The sequence below is a fragment of the Salminus brasiliensis genome, chromosome 6, assembly GCF_030463535.1.
Source record: "Salminus brasiliensis chromosome 6, fSalBra1.hap2, whole genome shotgun sequence".
In the NCBI taxonomy this organism is placed as follows: Eukaryota; Metazoa; Chordata; class Actinopteri; order Characiformes; family Bryconidae; genus Salminus; species Salminus brasiliensis.
In genome coordinates, this window is record NC_132883.1 from 44,617,020 (window position 1) to 44,635,422 (window position 18,403).

At 44.3% G+C, this 18,403-nt stretch overlaps 1 protein-coding gene across 1 annotated transcript in view; it reads right to left on the reverse strand.

The window, feature by feature from the left end:
• Positions 1-4,155: 4,155 nt before the first annotated feature.
• The window catches only part of LOC140557764 (multiple epidermal growth factor-like domains protein 9), a 35,421-nt gene continuing 21,173 nt past the window's right edge, over positions 4,156-18,403 (reverse strand). Inside the window, exons 3-6 of the mRNA XM_072682533.1 lie at positions 18,101-18,240; positions 15,163-15,312; positions 11,067-11,336; positions 4,156-9,070 (exon numbers count right to left, since the gene is read on the reverse strand). Coding sequence (XP_072538634.1) covers positions 8,580-9,070; positions 11,067-11,336; positions 15,163-15,312; positions 18,101-18,240 — 1,051 coding nt within the window. The 3' untranslated portion in view covers positions 4,156-8,579. The remainder of the gene's footprint in view (positions 9,071-11,066; positions 11,337-15,162; positions 15,313-18,100; positions 18,241-18,403) is intronic.

The following is an 18,403-nucleotide window of genomic DNA, read 5'->3' on the forward strand; positions in this document are numbered from 1 at the left end:
AGAATCCGTAGAGAATCTGTAGAGAATCTATAGAAAGTCTGTAGAGAATCTGTAGAGAATCAGTAGAGAATCTGTAGAGAATCAGTAGAGAATCTGTAGAGAATCAGTAGAGAATCTGTAGAGAATCTATAGAAAGTCTGTAGAGAATCTGTAGAGAATCAGTAGAGAATCTGTAGAGAATCAGTAGAGAATCTGTAGAGAATCTATAGAAAGTCTGTAGAGAATCTGTAGAGAATCAGTAGAGAATCTGTAGAGAATCAGTAGAGAATCTGTAGAGAATCAGTAGAGAATCTGTAGAGAATCAGTAGAGAATCTGTAGAGAATCTATAGAAAGTCTGTAGAGAATCTGTAGAGAATCAGTAGAGAATCAATAGAGAATCTGTAGACCAGACTCACTAATTCAAGCTGAATTCATGATTCATGGACAGATTCAGATTCCGACAGACGGCTTTCCAGGATAGAAAGACCTTATGTTGAAATGTTCTGTTGAAATAGACTTCTGTACTGCACACGTTGCCAAATCCAAGACCCTTCAGTACAAAAACTAACAAACCATCTCACTGGTTGATTGCGCAATCCAACCCGTCTCTCCGTGCATCTGTGAAGAGCCAAGGACCTAGCCTGGCACTTAGTCTGGAGACCCGGTGCCAACTTGTCATTTTTTCCCGTCCACTTCATTGTTTCCATCTTACATGCTTACTACTGTTGACACATGTTTAACCTGTGCGAAAAGGTTGGGAGGAAAAGATAAAGCAAGATAAAGAGAGAGAGAGAGAGAGAGAGAGAGAGAGAGAGAGAGAGAAAGAGAGGAGGAAAGAGGAAGTGAGAGAAAAATCTGCTACTACCATAAAATATACAGTACTGTTACATATATAAATAATTATACACAATATTATTAGACATAATTATACACCTATAAACTATTTTGCTCATGCTAGCAATTATTCAGTGAGTACAATCACATATTCCAGTAAATTACTGTAATATAATAATTATACTGTAATAGTACAGTAATTATTTTGTATCTACTATCAATTATTCCACAAATGCTATCAATTATCCAGTGAATACTATCAAATACTTGGGAGATCCTATAAAATACTCAGGAAATACTATCAATTATCCAGTAAATACTATAAAATACTCAGAAAATACTATCAATTATCCAGTAAATACTATAAAATACTCAGAAAATACTATCAATTATTCAGTGAATACTATAAAATACTCAGGAAATACTATCAATCATCCAGTGAATACTATAAAATACTCAGGAAATACTATCAATCATCCAGTGAATACTATAAAATACTCAGGAAATACTTTCAATTATTCAGTGAATACTATAAAATACTCAGGAAATGCTATCAATCATCCAGTGAATACTATAAAATACTCAGAAAATGCTATCAATTATTCAGTGAATACTATAAAATACTCAGGAAATACTATCAATTATTCAGTGAATACTATAAAATACTCAGGAAATACTATCAATCATCCAGTGAATACTATAAAATACTCAGGAAATACTTTCAATTATTCAGTGAATACTATAAAATACTCAGGAAATGCTATCAATCATCCAGTGAATACTATAAAATACTCAGAAAATGCTATCAATTATTCAGTGAATACTATAAAATACTCAGGAAATACTATCAATTATTCAGTGAATACTATAAAATACTCAGGAAATACTATCAATTATCCAGTAAATACTATAAAATACTCAGGAAATACTATCAATCATCCAGTGAATACTATAAAATACTCAGAAAATACTATCAATCATCCAGTGAATACTATAAAATACTCAGGAAATACTATCAATTATTCAGTGAATACTATAAAATACTCAGGAAATGCTATCAATTATTCAGTGAATACTATAAAATACTCAGGAAATGCTATCAATTATTCAGTGAATACTATAAAATACTCAGGAAATACTTTCAATTATTCAGTGAATACTATAAAATACTCAGGAAATACTATCAATCATCCAGTGAATACTATAAAATACTCAGAAAATACTATCAATCATCCAGTGAATACTATAAAATACTCAGGAAATACTATCAATTATTCAGTGAATACTATAAAACACTCAGTAAATACTATCAATTATTCAGTGAATACCTTAAAATACTCAGGAAATACTATCAATTATTCTGTGAATACTATAAAATACTCAGGAAATACTATCAATCATCCAGTGAATACTATAAAATACTCAGGAAATACTATCAATCATCCAGTGAATACTATAAAATACTCAGGAAATACTTTCAATTATTCAGTGAATACTATAAAATACTCAGGAAATGCTATCAATCATCCAGTGAATACTATAAAATACTCAGGAAATGCTATCAATTATTCAGTGAATACTATAAAATACTCAGGAAATACTTTCAATTATTCAGTGAATACTATAAAATACTCAGGAAATGCTATCAATTATTCAGTGAATACTATAAAATACTCAGGAAATGCTATCAATTATTCAGTGAATACTATAAAATACTCAGCAAATACTTTCAATTATTCAGTGAATACTATAAAATACTCAGGAAATGCTATCAATTATTCAGTGAATACTATAAAATACTCAGGAAATACTTTCAATTATTCAGTGAATACTATAAAATACTCAGGAAATGCTATCAATTATTCAGTGAATACTATAAAATACTCAGGAAATACTTTAAATTATTCAGTGAATACTATAAAATACTCCGGAAATACTGTCAATTATCAAGTAAATACTATAAAATACTCCGGAAATACTATGAATTATTCAGTGAATACTATGAAATACTAAGGTGATACTATATAATAATCAGGCATGGCGGGGGACCCTACCCTACCCACCCGCTGCACAGCTCTATCAGCCTGCTGCCATCAGGGAGGTGACTGCGGAGTCTCCAGGCTGGAACCAGCAGACTGAGGGACAGCCCGGCTGTGTTAGGGCCTAATTACAGCATTCGTCTGGAATTCTGTGGTTCACAGCTACAGGAAAGTCATTTCAAGAGATCCTTATCACTTAATGTACATTCTGTACCTTAGCGTGACAAGACATATTTACACTGCAGTGCCTCTGTGGTTTCTGACACTGTATGACACACTGTAATTTAGGAACACGAGATTACTGAACACCTCCACACAGATTGGGGCATGCCGTTAGCACCATGCTATTTGGTTAGCCTTACAGCTCCTGTGTAGAACTAAATAAGCTAACTCCAGACACCAGACATGTCCTGGTTGGGATATGGGGGCTGTCAGGTATGCCGGGGCCCTGTTCAGGACAAGCCGTGGACGGCGGCCTTTGAACATGTCTGTGCTGATTATCAGCCTGGGCTGTGTTTAGTCTCTAACAGGGTTTCTGTAAACCATGCAGGATAAAAGTCTCTCCACATCCTCAATTAATTGGAAATTCCACATATTTGTAACATTCCTGCATATCTCAGTGTGTGTGAGATGGACTCATTCAGAGTTTGGTGCCTTATCGGTCACCATGGCTACACACAAATATAGCCCATTTTATTGACCATCCAGAGCCACCAGTGAAGCCATATGTGTCCTCTGAGTTTCGTATGAAACGATGGTGATGGTAAAACAGTGGCTCCGGCATCAGGCAGTGTGCTTTCTGTGAGGGAGCTTTTACAGGCACCTACGGATCAGACTGACCACTGATAGGACCCAGGAGTGGTTAATCATGGGCCCCATCTGGGTTGTACACAGAATACATGGGCTTAGGTGGGACCTATGTGAGACTAAAGTGGGAAGCCAAACATAAGCAAAACATATGGATGCCCACCAGGGTTAGTGATGGGACCAGGTTAAACACGGGCCCCACCTGGGTTCTACCCTGCACATAGGGCCTAGAAGGGAGCCAGGTGCGACTAAAGTGGGCTGTAATGACGAGACCCATTTGGGACCAGTTAAAAATGCCTGTACAAACCCACTGAGCCACTCAAAGCCCACACCCACCTGCAACCTACCCCCTTCCACCAAAGTGAGCATGCTGGCTGGGTGGGAGGACAGGGTAAGTGTGAATGTACTGTTAAAGCACAGTGCAGAGGGTATCCAGAGGAAGAGAGAGAGAGAGAGAGAGAGTGGGTGGGTGAGAGAGCTTAGGACACTGATAGGTACTGATAAACCCAACTTTATTGAATACACTTTATTGAATGTGTTGAATTTTGAATTTGGATACATTATTTTTAACGGTGATGAGAAAAGGGCAGCACGGTCACCCAGCACTGAAGCATGGATGTAAGGTCAAGGTACCTGCAGGGGAAAGCTTACTTATGAGTAAGTGCACAAACTATATAACAGGATGTTGAAATTCTGGACTTGGGTCACACATCTGCTGCTTATGAATGGCCTCAGATCAGCCAGCAATGTGGAAACGCTAGATTTCTGCAGTGCCGAGCTTTTCCTCTTCCTCTTCTTTTTACCTTTTTGGAGTCCCCTCTGGGTCTCAGTGGTCAGACGTGTGAGTGAGTGACGAGCCGGCCAAAGTACGGGTGCCGTCAGATTGACGCGTGAACGAGTAAGTAAGTAAGTAAATAAATAAATAAATAAATAAATGAAATAATAATAAAAAAACACTCTAATGTACAATACTGCACTCCAGGGTACAGTATATCCGTATGTGCAAGGTCATATTCATATTACTATGTACAGTCACTGTATTTACACTTACTGAAAGGGTGTAAGGATGCGGGTGAGGGGGAGGGGAGTGTGTGTGTTTTTTTGGGGGGTGGCTATACCAAACATCTCTTATATAGACTCAGTTCTTCCATTTGAGACGGTCTGATGAATCACACGGTCATTATTGGAAGTGGCTCCTCCAGGTCTCTGGGGTAGCTTTCGCTCCCGCTGGGGAGGCAGGGCAGCCACGGGATGATTCAGGGCGTTCAGGAAACTGGCCTTTTTTTTTGTAGTATTTCCTCCATTGCACTTCTCGCAAATCTCCCTGATATCCAGCGATGTACTGACGCCTCTTACACAACGGACTTCAGATTTCAGGGGGCAATAATAACCAGGCGTGAGTTGCTGTCAGGCCGGACCAGGGCTTCACGGGAACTGCTGTGGGCGCAAACCACGACCTACGCTTACACCACAGGCCAAGAGTATGCAGTGTGTCTGAATGTTTGTGGACACCCCTTCTAATGAATGCATTCATCAACTTTTATGTGAAAATGCACTCATACACAAACAGCAAGAGCTCAGATCATTACCACTCACTCACTCACTCACTGCACTCTCTCTTAAGGAGCAAACCCAGGTGATACAAGGGACACCGCTGTCCATGATCTCCTAAAAACAGCCACTGACCTGACGTGAACCTCAGTCAGAAGGTTGTAGGGTTAAATCCCAGGGCATCATTAGGCAAGGCTCCTAGACTCCTTCTGGATCAGTGAAGAGTCCCTTCACCTACTGCATCCAGACATTTGGCATGTAGTGTGCCTCTGCTCAGGCCAATTCATATTCCACTACTGTAAGTGGAGAACTGCACCTCAGGGTCCTCAGCTCCACCACACCAGCCAACACCGCCTCAAAACCCAGGTGCGTTAAATCCGTAGAGCCTCTCGGAGCCCTAGCTCTAGCTGAGCCTACCTGAGGTCATGTCACCCAGGAGATGCAGAGAAGGACACACCACAGACCATCTACCTCACTGTGCACTGAAGAGCCGGCTCCTCAGCAGTTGGCGGCTTTGTAAAGGAGTGTATGTGAGACTGTGTGTGTGTGTGTGGGAACACGCATATGACCTCTGGCCTGAGACCCGTTAGACGAAGCTAGTGAGTGACGCTGAGTGAATGGAGATTCTCTGGAGGTTCTGGGTCATCTTCGTTCACTGTCTTCGCTGCTGAGGTCGCGTCCCCCGCGGCCACCTTCGCTACAACGCAAAAAATGAACAGGACAGCAGGAGAACAGAGAGAAGGACAAGAGAAGAAGACCACATGGACGAGCACAGAACTCAGATCAATAAACACGAGGTTTTACCAAAGCAACGCTGCCTGCAATGGTCAGGATCACACGGCCCCCCCCTCTCTCTCTCGTGTCGAAAAGGAGCCTTTGGAAAGGAATGTAGGTCCTGTACATTTCCGAAACTCTTCTCCAAGCTTTATCTTGGCGATACAGACTAAATACAAAGTCCTTTGATCAGTTCGGAAGGAAAGAAAGTCCAAAAATGAATAAATAAGAACCTGGATACGTTCCCCCGGCATCTGTCCAACTTTACATGGCTTTCGGTTAAAAACACTGACGAAACTGTTTACCGGCTTTGAGTGAAACGATGCATCATCCATTCGTGCTCCGAATGTCTTTGTACATTCTTGTATAGAATCCAGCTCTATACACACACGCTTGCACACACACACACACACACACACTCATACAGAGTAAGGCTAAAAAGGGAGTGAGCGCCACTGATAAGCCAGTTAAGACTGTTGTCGATTTGTGTTCCAGTTGTCAGAGATCAGCATTCCTTATCCCCACGGTGCCAAAAATGAGTTCATAATTAAAAAAACCTCTGAGCTCGGGTCCAGCAAAGTCCGCTCGGTCAGATCAGCCCCAAGGGAGGTGCCGGTCCACACCAGGCCACAGGTTTCTCAGCCCCTTCCTAACCCAGAGACCCTCAGATGCTATTGCCAGGGCTTCTAACTGCCAGTAAATACCTGGGTGTTACCAGTAAACACTCAAGAGCTTCATATTCTAAATCTCTCAGGCTGTTGGTTCAGCTCGTAACAGCCCTTTCTTTTCTACCGGTTCCCTCTGGGTCTGAAGTTGCCAAATACGCCCAATTCAAGCAACAGAGCTTCTAAGGTTTCACCTGGTTTCCCCATACACTGTAGAAAACAACTGCATAGCAGAGCTGATTTCAGTCCCTCAGGAAAGCAAGGGCCTACAGCTGAGATTTAGATAGGGCAGTACGCCAATCAGCCATAACATTAACACCAGTGTCCAATATTGAGTAGGTCCCCCTCAGGCCAACACGGCAGATCTGATCATTTGAGGCACGGACTCCACCAGACGGACTCCACCAGACGTTAGCAGCAGATTCTTTAAGTGGGCACCCATGACCCTGATGCCCGGGTTCACCCGCTGCCCTGCGCTTTTGGTAGGTGATGACCACTGAGCGCCAGCCTAATGTTTTGGAGATGTTCTGACCCAGTCGCCTAGGACATTGGAGTGTCTTAGATTCTTATATACGCCTTTACACCTCCATCAATCAGTGGTTTGCATGTCAGCTGTCAGTGGTGCTAATGTTATGGCTGATTGGTGCATGTCTCCTGTATGGCTGGTGATATTTTTTTTGTACAGTTGCTAGAATTGTGAGGCATTGTGAATATCCAATTCAATCCAATCACATTTCATTCGCCTGGCATGTTGGCATGTTGACAGCCTTCCAATCCCAGTAAAGGTACCAGTACAGAGGTGCTGGAGGTAGGCCTTAACAAACTTAATTTGGGGTACACCAGGTTAAAATGTTAGCACTGGCTCGTAGCAGAAGGCTATTCTATTACTATTCGCTATTCTTCATTTAACTGGACAGGGGAACCCCTGGGGACCAACCTCACAGTATTAGAGAGAGGACACCAAGACCGAGAACTGAGATAGTAGCACTGGCTACCTTTGCACCTTCCTTAGACCTTATCACGGGTTCCCGGTGCAAGGGTGGCTTTATTTAAAATGTCAATAGATGCAGAAGATACTTCACACCTTCATCATCTTCACGTTCTAGGAGAAGACACCGGCATGGAAAAGGGAACGATGGGAACGGGTGATCCACTGGACTGAGATGTTGGCACTGGCCATCCTTACTCAACCTCAACTTTCCTCAGAAGGAGGGGCACCTTGGTTGGTATCTCCAGGGGGTTCCTCACACCACTTTATGTTCTAGGACAGGATGCAGATGTCAAAGTGAGAGTGATAGAACTTCAAAAGCAGGTGATCCACTCGTCTGGCTCCGCTTCAGCTTCACTCCTTCTTCCTTCTAACTGAAGCTGTTGGTTATTGATGAGGGAGCTTTACAGACTGAGTCGTTACCTCTGGACTCGGTCTGGTGTTCTAAGGGTTAATGTACTGTAAGTCTTAAATGCAGTTTCCATGAGATGTTTCTAAACAAGAGGGAGCAATAAAACCTTTGCTGGATTAGCATGTTGCTGGCTCCTGGTTTTAGGGTACCTTCCTTGAAAAAGTATTTTTTCCACAGACTGGAAATCTCCAGGAGACGCCTCCCACCATCCGGCAACATATAGGAGAGGACACGGACAACGATGGGGGAGCGATAGACACTTGCAAGCGGGCGATCCACTAGGCTGAGATGTTCGCTCTGGCTCCCGGGACAAGGTGGCCTTCATGAATGAATTTTCCTCAGACTGGGAATCTCTGTCTCACACAGCAGGAGAGAACACTAAGATCAAAGAGGGAGCGATAAAACCTTAGAAGCAGGCGATCCGCTGGACTGGGATGGTAGCGTTGGCTCCCGGCAAGGGCTCCTTAGTTGGAAATGCAGTGTCTTTTCCTCGGATTGGGAATCTCTGGGAGGCGTCTCCCACCTTCCTTCACGCTTTGTACATGTTAGCGGCAGTAGCTAGGGCCAGCTGGCCATTGGCGGCCACCACGCAGGGCTCTTCCTCCAGCAGGCCATTGGGGTCGGCGTGTGGGATGCTGTCGTGGTAGCTGCTGAAGCTGATGTTGTCCTCCTTCAGCTCGATGGTCCAGAAGGGTGCGTTGAGCTTACGGTTGCGATACTCGCGGTACGTGTAGACTCCACCCACCAGGGCCATGAGCAGCACCACCACGGCAATGATGACGGCCAAGACGATGATGTTGAACTGCGTCCAGGACACCACGGTGAGGGCTGAGGCCGTGCTGTTGTTGGCCGCGGGGTCGAGCGGGCCAGACTGCAAGGTCGGGGTGCTGGAGGGAGCGGAGAAGGTGAGGAGCAGGAAAGGAGAAGTAGCCGGAGACGAGGAAACGGTGGTGGTGGTGGTAGTGTGGGGAGCTGTGGTAGTCGATGACTTGGGAGCCAGGGTTGGCAGTAGCCTCACAGCTGAGAGAGAGAGAGAGAGGGGGTTGAAATGCCTTTACAAATAAACATGAATCCATAATTACAAAGAACACTTCAAGGAAACCACATCCTTCGGATCATCAGCAACATCTGTGCTGCTCTAACATCTGGACCACCTTGTTTGAGGGGAAGGAATGACCTCTTAACACCATTCCTCAGTGACTGCTGTTCCTGAAATTCAGGGGACTGCTCTCATACACCGGACACTGCAGCTCTACACTGTTAACGGCTGAAAGCTTTATCCTGCCATTCACAGAAACACAATTGAAGGCCCTGAGGTGATGTGGAGAGACACTCTGGATTAGTTTCACTTTACATTTAAGCAAAAAAGACAAACAAAAGAAACGAGGAAACCCGTCTTAAGGGATCTCTGCTCGTACTCATGGTGTTCCTACACAGAGAACAACGGAATTCCCATGAAACACTTGGACAAGTTCTGACAACACTGACTAAACAGACCCCAAAGGTCAGGTCCAGCCAATGGATCTTTTCATGTAACCGCCCCGCCTCTTATTCAGGCAAACAGGTTTGTGCACCCCTGGGTCCCCTTTATATATATATAAAAAGGGGTTTATGGCTTGTTATATCTGTTTTTTTTTTACTTTTAAGACTTTTAATTTCCTTTAAAGAAGGCTGCAGGGTGAACTTTGGCATATGACCGTATATAACCTATTATTATATTTTACAAAATGCTCTTCAGATTAAATCCAAATCAACAAACAGTTTCATCTAAATGAAATATAGGGGAAATCAAGCCAGAGCTTTTTCATCTGAACTAGGGTCTATCTTTATTTCTAAGAATGAATGGTAACACGTTATTTGGAGTAGGTATTTTTATAGATGATTAATAAACTCTTAACAGGTTTAGGTTTAGTAGCACATCAACAGCAGATCAGTGCAGTAGCAGCAGTGAAGTGTCTGAATCCACTGAGGTAAAGATCCTGAAGATCTTCTGTTGATGCTTTCCTAACCTTAACCCTAACCCTGATCCTAATCCTAACCTCAACCCAAAACCAAACCCTAACCCTGATCCTAATCCTAACCTCAACCCAAAACCAAACCCTGATCCTAATCCTAACCTCAACCCAAAGCCAAACCCTAACCCTGATCCTAATCCTAACCTCAACCCAAAACCTAACCCTAACCCTGATCCTAATCCTAACCTCAACCAAAAACCTAACCCTAACCCTCACTCTGGACCCTTAATCTCAGCCTAATCCAGTTAGTTTCCAGTTCCAGACGGGTGTCAGCAGCAGCAGGTCTACAGCAGCTGGTTGAGGAGGGGAGATGGTCAGTATTAGAGCTGTTAGAGGATCTGATGAGTGTTTACTTCAGCTAAGATGAAGTCTCACATTAATAATTATTGAGTTAATACTCTTATAAAAGCTATATTACACAATACTATGTAATGAATATAGACTAAACGCTTTACTGTGAGTATGTGAGATGATGCACGTTGCACATGTCTACCTATGACGTCCTAATGAAGCTCTTAGAACTGGCATCTCGACCTAAACTAGCTGTGTTTCCTGCTGTGCTGCACTTTTCCAGGCATGTTAAAGGAAGCAGTGAGATCTTTATCTGAGGGTTTTATCAGTTTGGCAAACACACTGATGATCATTACACACCAATAAAACCTAATACGACTATCCAGATAATGACCCTTCCTCTCATAGCGCACCAAACACTTCAACTCCACAACACAACAACATCACTGAGCTGGTTCAGATGTTTACAGAGAGTGAAGGCAGTAAAACCTTAAAGCTCCTTCAGCCGTGTAAAGCTTCATTATGAAGCTCTAATATCATTAATATCCAGTATGAAGCTCTAATAACATTAATATCCAGTATGAAGCTCTAATAACATTAATATCCAGTATGAAGCTCTAATAACATTAATATCCAGTATGAAGCTCTCATAACATTAATATCCAGTATGAAGCTCTAATAGCATCACACACACACACACACACACTCACCTCTTAATGTGCAGTTGTGGGCTCGGGCGTCCCCCGTGTACCCCGGGGCACAGAGCTCACAGTGCATGCCCGCTGTGTGATTGGCACAGCGGAGACACTGCCCGCTCTCCTGGTGGCACATCTGGGGCACAGAGCGGGGGTCGGCATTACCGTTGCAGTCACAGGGCACACACACGTCTCCTGATTTATATAAACCATCCATACACACGTCACACGCCAGCCCCTGGAACCCGGCCTTACACTCGTCACACGCGGGGCTTCCGCTGGCGTCTGTAACGAGAGGTGTGGAAATGAGCAGAGAGTCTCTAACACACCAGCACAGGACAACACTCACACTCCAGCTGCTTCTCCTATTCTGCCTCCCAGGGTCCATAATGCACCTGTCCTGCACAGCTGACCCAGGAGGAATTTCACCTCTCCGCCACTTGATGGCGCAGTGATGCTAGTTTTCCAGCCCCCTGTCCTCACAGCAGACTGGGAGAGGGCCAGACTGCTGGAGGCTGACTGAGCGCTCCTCAGGACCTCCTCACACGACCTTCATGGTCTACATCTGACCCACAGTTCATCCTTTACCCCATGTAAAAAACTATGTGTGGTCAGCCCTCACACTAGTGAGACAAACACTTACTGCAGTTCACACACACACACACACCCATCTCAGCAGTGGTCAGGACTGAAATATTTATGAAGGTGGAGGACAGGGTGAGCTGGGAGGCTGAGCGACTGCCAAGACTTCAGCTAAACAACACGCACACAGACAGACGATGCCAAGACCTGGGGTCATACATCCAAAAGTTTGTGGACACCCTGTCTAATGAATGCATTTTGTTACTTTAAGTTACACCCATTGCTGACACAGATGTGAAAATGCACACACAGCTTGTCTGGTCTCTGTAGTGAAGCATTGTCAATACTACTATATGCCGTAAATGTCCCCTATGTATTATATATGTGAGAGTACCTACCTGTAATAATAATGTGTCCCGTATTTTGTTTTGTATACATGTAAACATCAATCTGTAATAGTAATGTGTCCCATCTGTGTTTTATATAGTGTAAATATCTATCTTTAATAATAATACTGTGTCCCGTATGCTTTTTATATACATGTAAATATCAATCTGTAAAAATAATGGGTCCTGAATGCGTAATGTATATATATATATGTATCTGTGTAATAATGATGAATAATAATGTGTCCCATATGTTACATGTATGTAAATCCCTATCTGTAATAACGTCCTCACCCAAATTATTTCTTTTTGATCCTTTTGGTTTTGAACTTTTGTGGCTCCTCTAGTTTAGATGATCATCTACAACAAAGTCAAGGCATTTTTTACAAACACAAACACACACACACACACACACACACAAACACAAACACATTCTCCGCAAGCCTATCTGCAGTCCTCCCATCACGATACTGCACCGCTCCTCTTCAGTTTTCTCAATGGTCTCCGTTGCCATAGCAACCACCGCACTGACAGACGGATGCCTGAGTGTCTATGGCAGCGTGTCTCAGTGTCTACGCCAGCCTTTCTCTCTGCAGTATGTCTGCTCCACCCCTTCACCTTCATCATCCTTGTCCTGTTTGTCATGTTCATCATTATCATCATCATCATCATGATCATCATCACCATCATCACTATAACACGCTAAAGGTGATCAGAGGTGGAGCCATGGGACGAGTCCTCGATGTTTCCTTGGTGAAATTCTGGGAGGTCAGCCACTCCTGGCAAAGGCTCACCGCTGTTCCAAGTTTTCTCCATGAGTGGACAATGGCTCTCACTGTGGTTCTCTGGAGTCCCAGCAGAGCCTGGACCCCAGGCTTTCAAGGAGTCTGCTGGCACCATTTGCTGACTATAATCAAATCCTCACAGCAATGCTCCTGCAAAACCTAGTAGAACGCCTTCTTCCCTGCACAGTAGAGACAGTTGCTCCAACAAAAATTGTTTTTTTTAATACCCCTGATTTCAGAAGAAACAGTGATTGAACGAGTGTCCCAATACTTTTGTCGATATAGTGACACGTGTAGATTTCGAGCTAAATCTCAGCTAAGCACCAGAAGATGACGATGCAGCAACCCTGGACCTTCTTAAGTTTGAAGCCCTGGAGCTCTGACGCTAACACAGCTAAGTAATGGATGCTTATGTACACCAATTAGCATGGTGCTAACCTCAAGCCTAAATCATCACACAGTCTTCTAACATTAGCACCACCTTCCGAATACAGAAGCCCCCCCTTGTGCCTGTATCTGTAATCGTGGACTGAAGGACACACACAGTTTAGGCCTGACGACAAAAGAGTGTCAGACAGTGAGTCAGAGTGTCAGACGGCTTCACGTGGTTTGAGGAGAGTGTGAAATGATTTAGCATCAAGCTAATTGGTGGGTTAGCCTAACATCATTAGCTGTGTGTCTGCAGTCTGATCTGCATCCCTCTGTTTCTCTGTATCGCTCTCTCTCCCTCTCCTCTAACTGTGTATAGATGAAAACTGACAGCCCGTGCCCTGCCTGCCGCCAGGGTTGTTGCCAACCAGCTGGAACCAATGGGACGGCAGCACACCATGCACAAGGGCCCATGATTGGTGCTGGCCTGTCCTCCACATTTGAGGTGCTCATCCAGACTGAAGCCTGGGGTCACTGATGGTCCAGGTGCTGAGCTGAACTAAAGCATCCCATGCATATTCATTGGCTGAAGGAGGGGTCTTACGTAACGGCCAGAACTGCATTTACTCAGTCCAATGCACTCCAGTCCAGTCCTGTAGCACATATGTTCATCACGCCCCTGCACTGTAAAAAAAATAACGTCCAGCCAACTGAAAATGCCCGAAATTAGTTAACTCAACTTCATTTAGTCTAAAATTCTCCTTCATCGCAGTTTGCTTAACAATCCATATTCAGTTGAGCCTTAAATACAGCTAAAATGCATCAAATACTATGTACAATGTTTACTCTGTGGCTCCGCCCCCTCGACTTGTTCCATCTGCAGGATAAAGCGCCCCCTATCACACAAAACCCCCTGACCGGGAGGCTTTTGAGACTGGAGCTCTGAGCCCTTGCTGGGATTTGAACGTGTGAAACGATGAAATAATCTTCTCACATCTGACGATGAGTAGCAGTTAGACCGTAGGGCCGGTCTAGAGCTGCAAAATCACACCCTACAGCTCTAGGGTGGAGTGACTGTCTAAAGGCAGAATCTACGCCCGTAGCCTACGTATGGACGTATACCCCTAGCCGTACCCCACGGCGTACCAGATTCAGCCACCATCAGACACTGGCATTAAGACCCCCATCGCCAGCCTGGTGTCTTGGTGGTGTACCTGCAGAGCGACGCAGAAGCGTACATCGGCCTTTACTGCCTGCTGGTTAACAGGAGACAGGAGGTCATAGGTTTAAATCCCATCAATGACAAATCCAACAACCCTCCATGGTCAATGAGTCTGAGAATAGGAATGCTCCACTATTCCGTGTGATAGGGGGCGCTCTAACCGGCAGATGGGAATTAATGGTAAACACATTGAGGGGGAGGAGCCATAGACTGTTGAGCGGAGTCAACTCAAAAAATTCTCTGTAATCAGATCCTGCAGGAGTCTAAGTTGTCCTGGCTTTGATCGCAGTGTAACTAGAGATGCGTATCAATACTGATGGGTATCAGTATGGGACTGATGTCAGCGAAAAAGGCGAATCTGATCCGACCCGGTAACAGATCTATCCTGGAACAGTACACACTCACTCTGTGTGTTTACTCCTGTGGGGTAGGAGAGTGATTCAGTACTTTTAGAGACTCTTCTAAAAGAGTAAACCTCATATATGACCCATATGCTGTTCCAGACCTAGCTAGTGCGCCCCCTAGTGGTCGAAATTCAGTCCTGCTGCGCCCGTAACTCCGCCTCATTTGATGATGAAATGCCTTTTCCCTCTGTTACGTAGCGGTGGGTGGCGACCATGCGAATGTTGACCGCGCTCACACTGGTCGCCGTGGCGACATACGAGGCTGAAAAGCATTTGATTGGCTCCTTTCTACTCATCCTGCTCATCGCTAAGCCCCGCCTATGCCCTAATGTGTAAAAGGGCTCTCTCTTAGTGGAGGCTCACCCAGGTGGCAGGTACCGGAGGAGCTGTGGACAGCGCAGGGGCAGGGCACACAGCCGTCCTTCACACTGCTGCCCGACGCTCTGTAGAATCGCGGCACACACTCCTCACAGTTCTGACCCTGCGTGTTGTCCTGACAGTCCAGACACACACCTGAGTGAGAGAGAGAGAGAGAGAGAGAGAGAGAGAAAGAGACATACTTTTAATTTGAACTTTATTCAAACAATGGTATTTAACTGACCGGCCACTTCAGAGGTTGCAGGACCCCACAGGACTGACCACCACAGAGCAGACTGTAGTATTTGGGTGGAGGGTCATTCTCAGCACTGATATGGTGGTGGCGAGTGTGGCAGTAGTGTGTGTTGCGCTGGTGGTACGAGTGAATCAGCTGCAGCGGTGCTGCTGGAGTGGACACTCCCACCCTAGTTGGTCCACCTTGTAGATGAAGGAAGTCAGAGACAGACACTCTCTGATCTGCTGCTGAACAGGTGGTGTTAGTCCTTCAGGATGTTTCTGCTTAGTGGAATAACACCACCACCATGTCAGTGCTGGGAATCACCCACCATTCTCTGTGGTGGTCAATCCTGTGGGGTCCTGACCACTGAGGAACAAACAAAAGGGTGATAACAGAGTCTGCAGCTGGATACAGCCTGGAACTACAGAACTACACAGTGCTCCTACATGGTCAGTGGAGCTGAAGGGGTGGTCATAATGTTCTGAAATGACGGTGTAGTAAGTGGAGTGATGGAGTGGAGGATGGAGGGACGTTCAGCAGGCTGTAGGATATATATATATATATATATATATATATATATATATATATAGTATAGCTGCTGAGTGAGTTATGTAAAGCATTATGTAAATATGAGCGCCAGCGCAGCCTGCAGCTCCACACAGGGGAATTAAAGCTCTGCTGACCGACATGCTGGAGAGTGTCCAGCAGCTTTTAGCAGGAGCGGAAGCTTTTTGATTTGATGTCCGCTGTCCATTGTTTCCAATAGAAATGAACGTCTGGACACCCTTGCAACCATGTAGGATACCATAGCAACCACCAGGACACCCCCGCACAGTCGCCCCCCTCACTCTGAAGTCAGTGGTTTACATTGATGCTACCACCCTTTGCCCACTGTCACAGACACATCAGAACATTATGACCACCCTGGCTCGGAATGAGCTCAGCTCGGCTCGGCTCGTCACAAACCAACGTCACCGGCATGATAATAGGGGACCGGGATGAAGGGTGGAAGCATCTTAGAAATCGCAAACTTGGTAAGTGGGACGTTTTAGAGTTGCCACTAATAAAAGCCACTATTATAAACGATCAGGCAGCGGCAAAATAAAAGGCCCTAATACAAATAAACAAACAGAATGCCAAAATAAAAGCAATTAATACAAACTAACAAACAGATCAAGGCGAAATAAAAGGCACTTATACAAACGATCAGGCAGCGGCAAAATAAAAGGCCCTAATACAATTAAACAGACAGAACGCCAAAATAAAAGCAATTAATACAAACTAACAAACAGATCAAGGCGAAATAAAAGGCACTTATACAAACGATCAGGCAGCGGCAAAATAAAAGGCCCTAATACAAATAAACAAACAGAATGCCAAAATAAAAGCAATTAATACAAACTAACAAACAGATCAAGGCGAAATAAAAGGCACTTATACAAACAAAAAAAAACGTCAAAATAAAAGCCACAAATACAATTAAATAAACAAAATGTCCAAATAAAAGCCACTAATATGAACAAACACTGTGTGAAAAAAAGTCACCAATACAAAACAGACTCTTTTTTAAACACCACTAAAAATAAAGGCTCAGGCTTCTCAGAAACTCAGAATGACTACAGAATGACTGTGTGTGTGTGTGTGTGTGTGTGCATGCTTAGTAGAGTGTGTGTGCCTGTGTGTGTAGAGTTTATGAGTGAGGGTAAAAAGGCAGTAAAACTGACTGCACTTCGGATGTGTGCGGATCTGAGCAAAACTTAACTACATCTGTATCACACACTCGCCACAGAGACAGCTGGAGACACACACACACACACACACACACACAGACACACACACACACAGACACACACGCACACCACAGCGCAATAATATTGCTCATAATGGCTTTACAAACCTGATGATGACTCAGCTCAGTCAAGCACCACTGTTGTTAACTGTGTGTGTGTGTGTGTGTGTGTGTGTATGTGTGTTCTCATTCACAATCCCAGGGAGATCACACACTCAAATACTTTCTTTCTAATAAAGCATCTTAATAAAAGGTCAGTCTGACCCAACACACACTGATTATGTACTGCACAAGTACTCTCACAATTACTCTCACAATTACTCTCTCAACTAAAGAAAATAGTTACATGGTTTAAATGGTCCTCACTTCCAGGCGGTTGCTAGGCTGTTGCTACATGGTCACTATGGTGAAACTAGGTTTTCACTATAGTATCCTGGGTGTTTGCTACAGTGCTGTTAATGGTTATTATGGTGGTCACTATGGTGTTTCTAGGTGGTTGCTATGGTGTTGCTAAGTGGTTGCCAGATGGATGCTGTGGTCTTGTACAAATGGTTAATATGAGATTCCAGGTGTTTAAAATGGTTTTGCTAAGTGGTTCCTATGGTTTTCTCAGTGGTTGCAATGATATTTGAGGTTGTGGCTATGGTTTTACTAGGTGGTTGCAATGGTGTTACTAGGTGACTGATATGGTATCCTGGGTAGTTGCTATGCTGTTGCTAAGTGGTTTCTAGATAGGTGGAAAACCAGAGGGACGTCATGTGGACCTGGTAACAGACCACCAAAACCAGGCAGAACTTGATGAAGATGATGGAGATGATGGAGATGATGAAGATGGAGGAATGAAAGTTTGATTAGTGAAGATTTCAGGTGTTTAAGGTCCCTTTTGATCCACCTCTGATGGATCAGCTGTTTCTCACCTGACTGGGGGTGGCAGTAGGTGGAGTGCTGGTTGCACTGGCACGGCTGGCACCCCGTACTGCTGAAGTGGAAGAATCCCGGGTGGCAGTCGTCACACTTGGGTCCATACACTCCTGTCTTACACACACACGTCCCCGAACTGCAGGAGACACAGAGGAAACAGTTTAACATTAAGCTCCTTTCACCTTCGCTCAATAACGACTTACTCAGCAGCGCCCTCCAGTGCTGTTAGTCATTTCTTGTGCAAATAGAAAGAAACGAGGCCAGAAGCTCATTACTGCAGAATCGAGACACTAATGCAA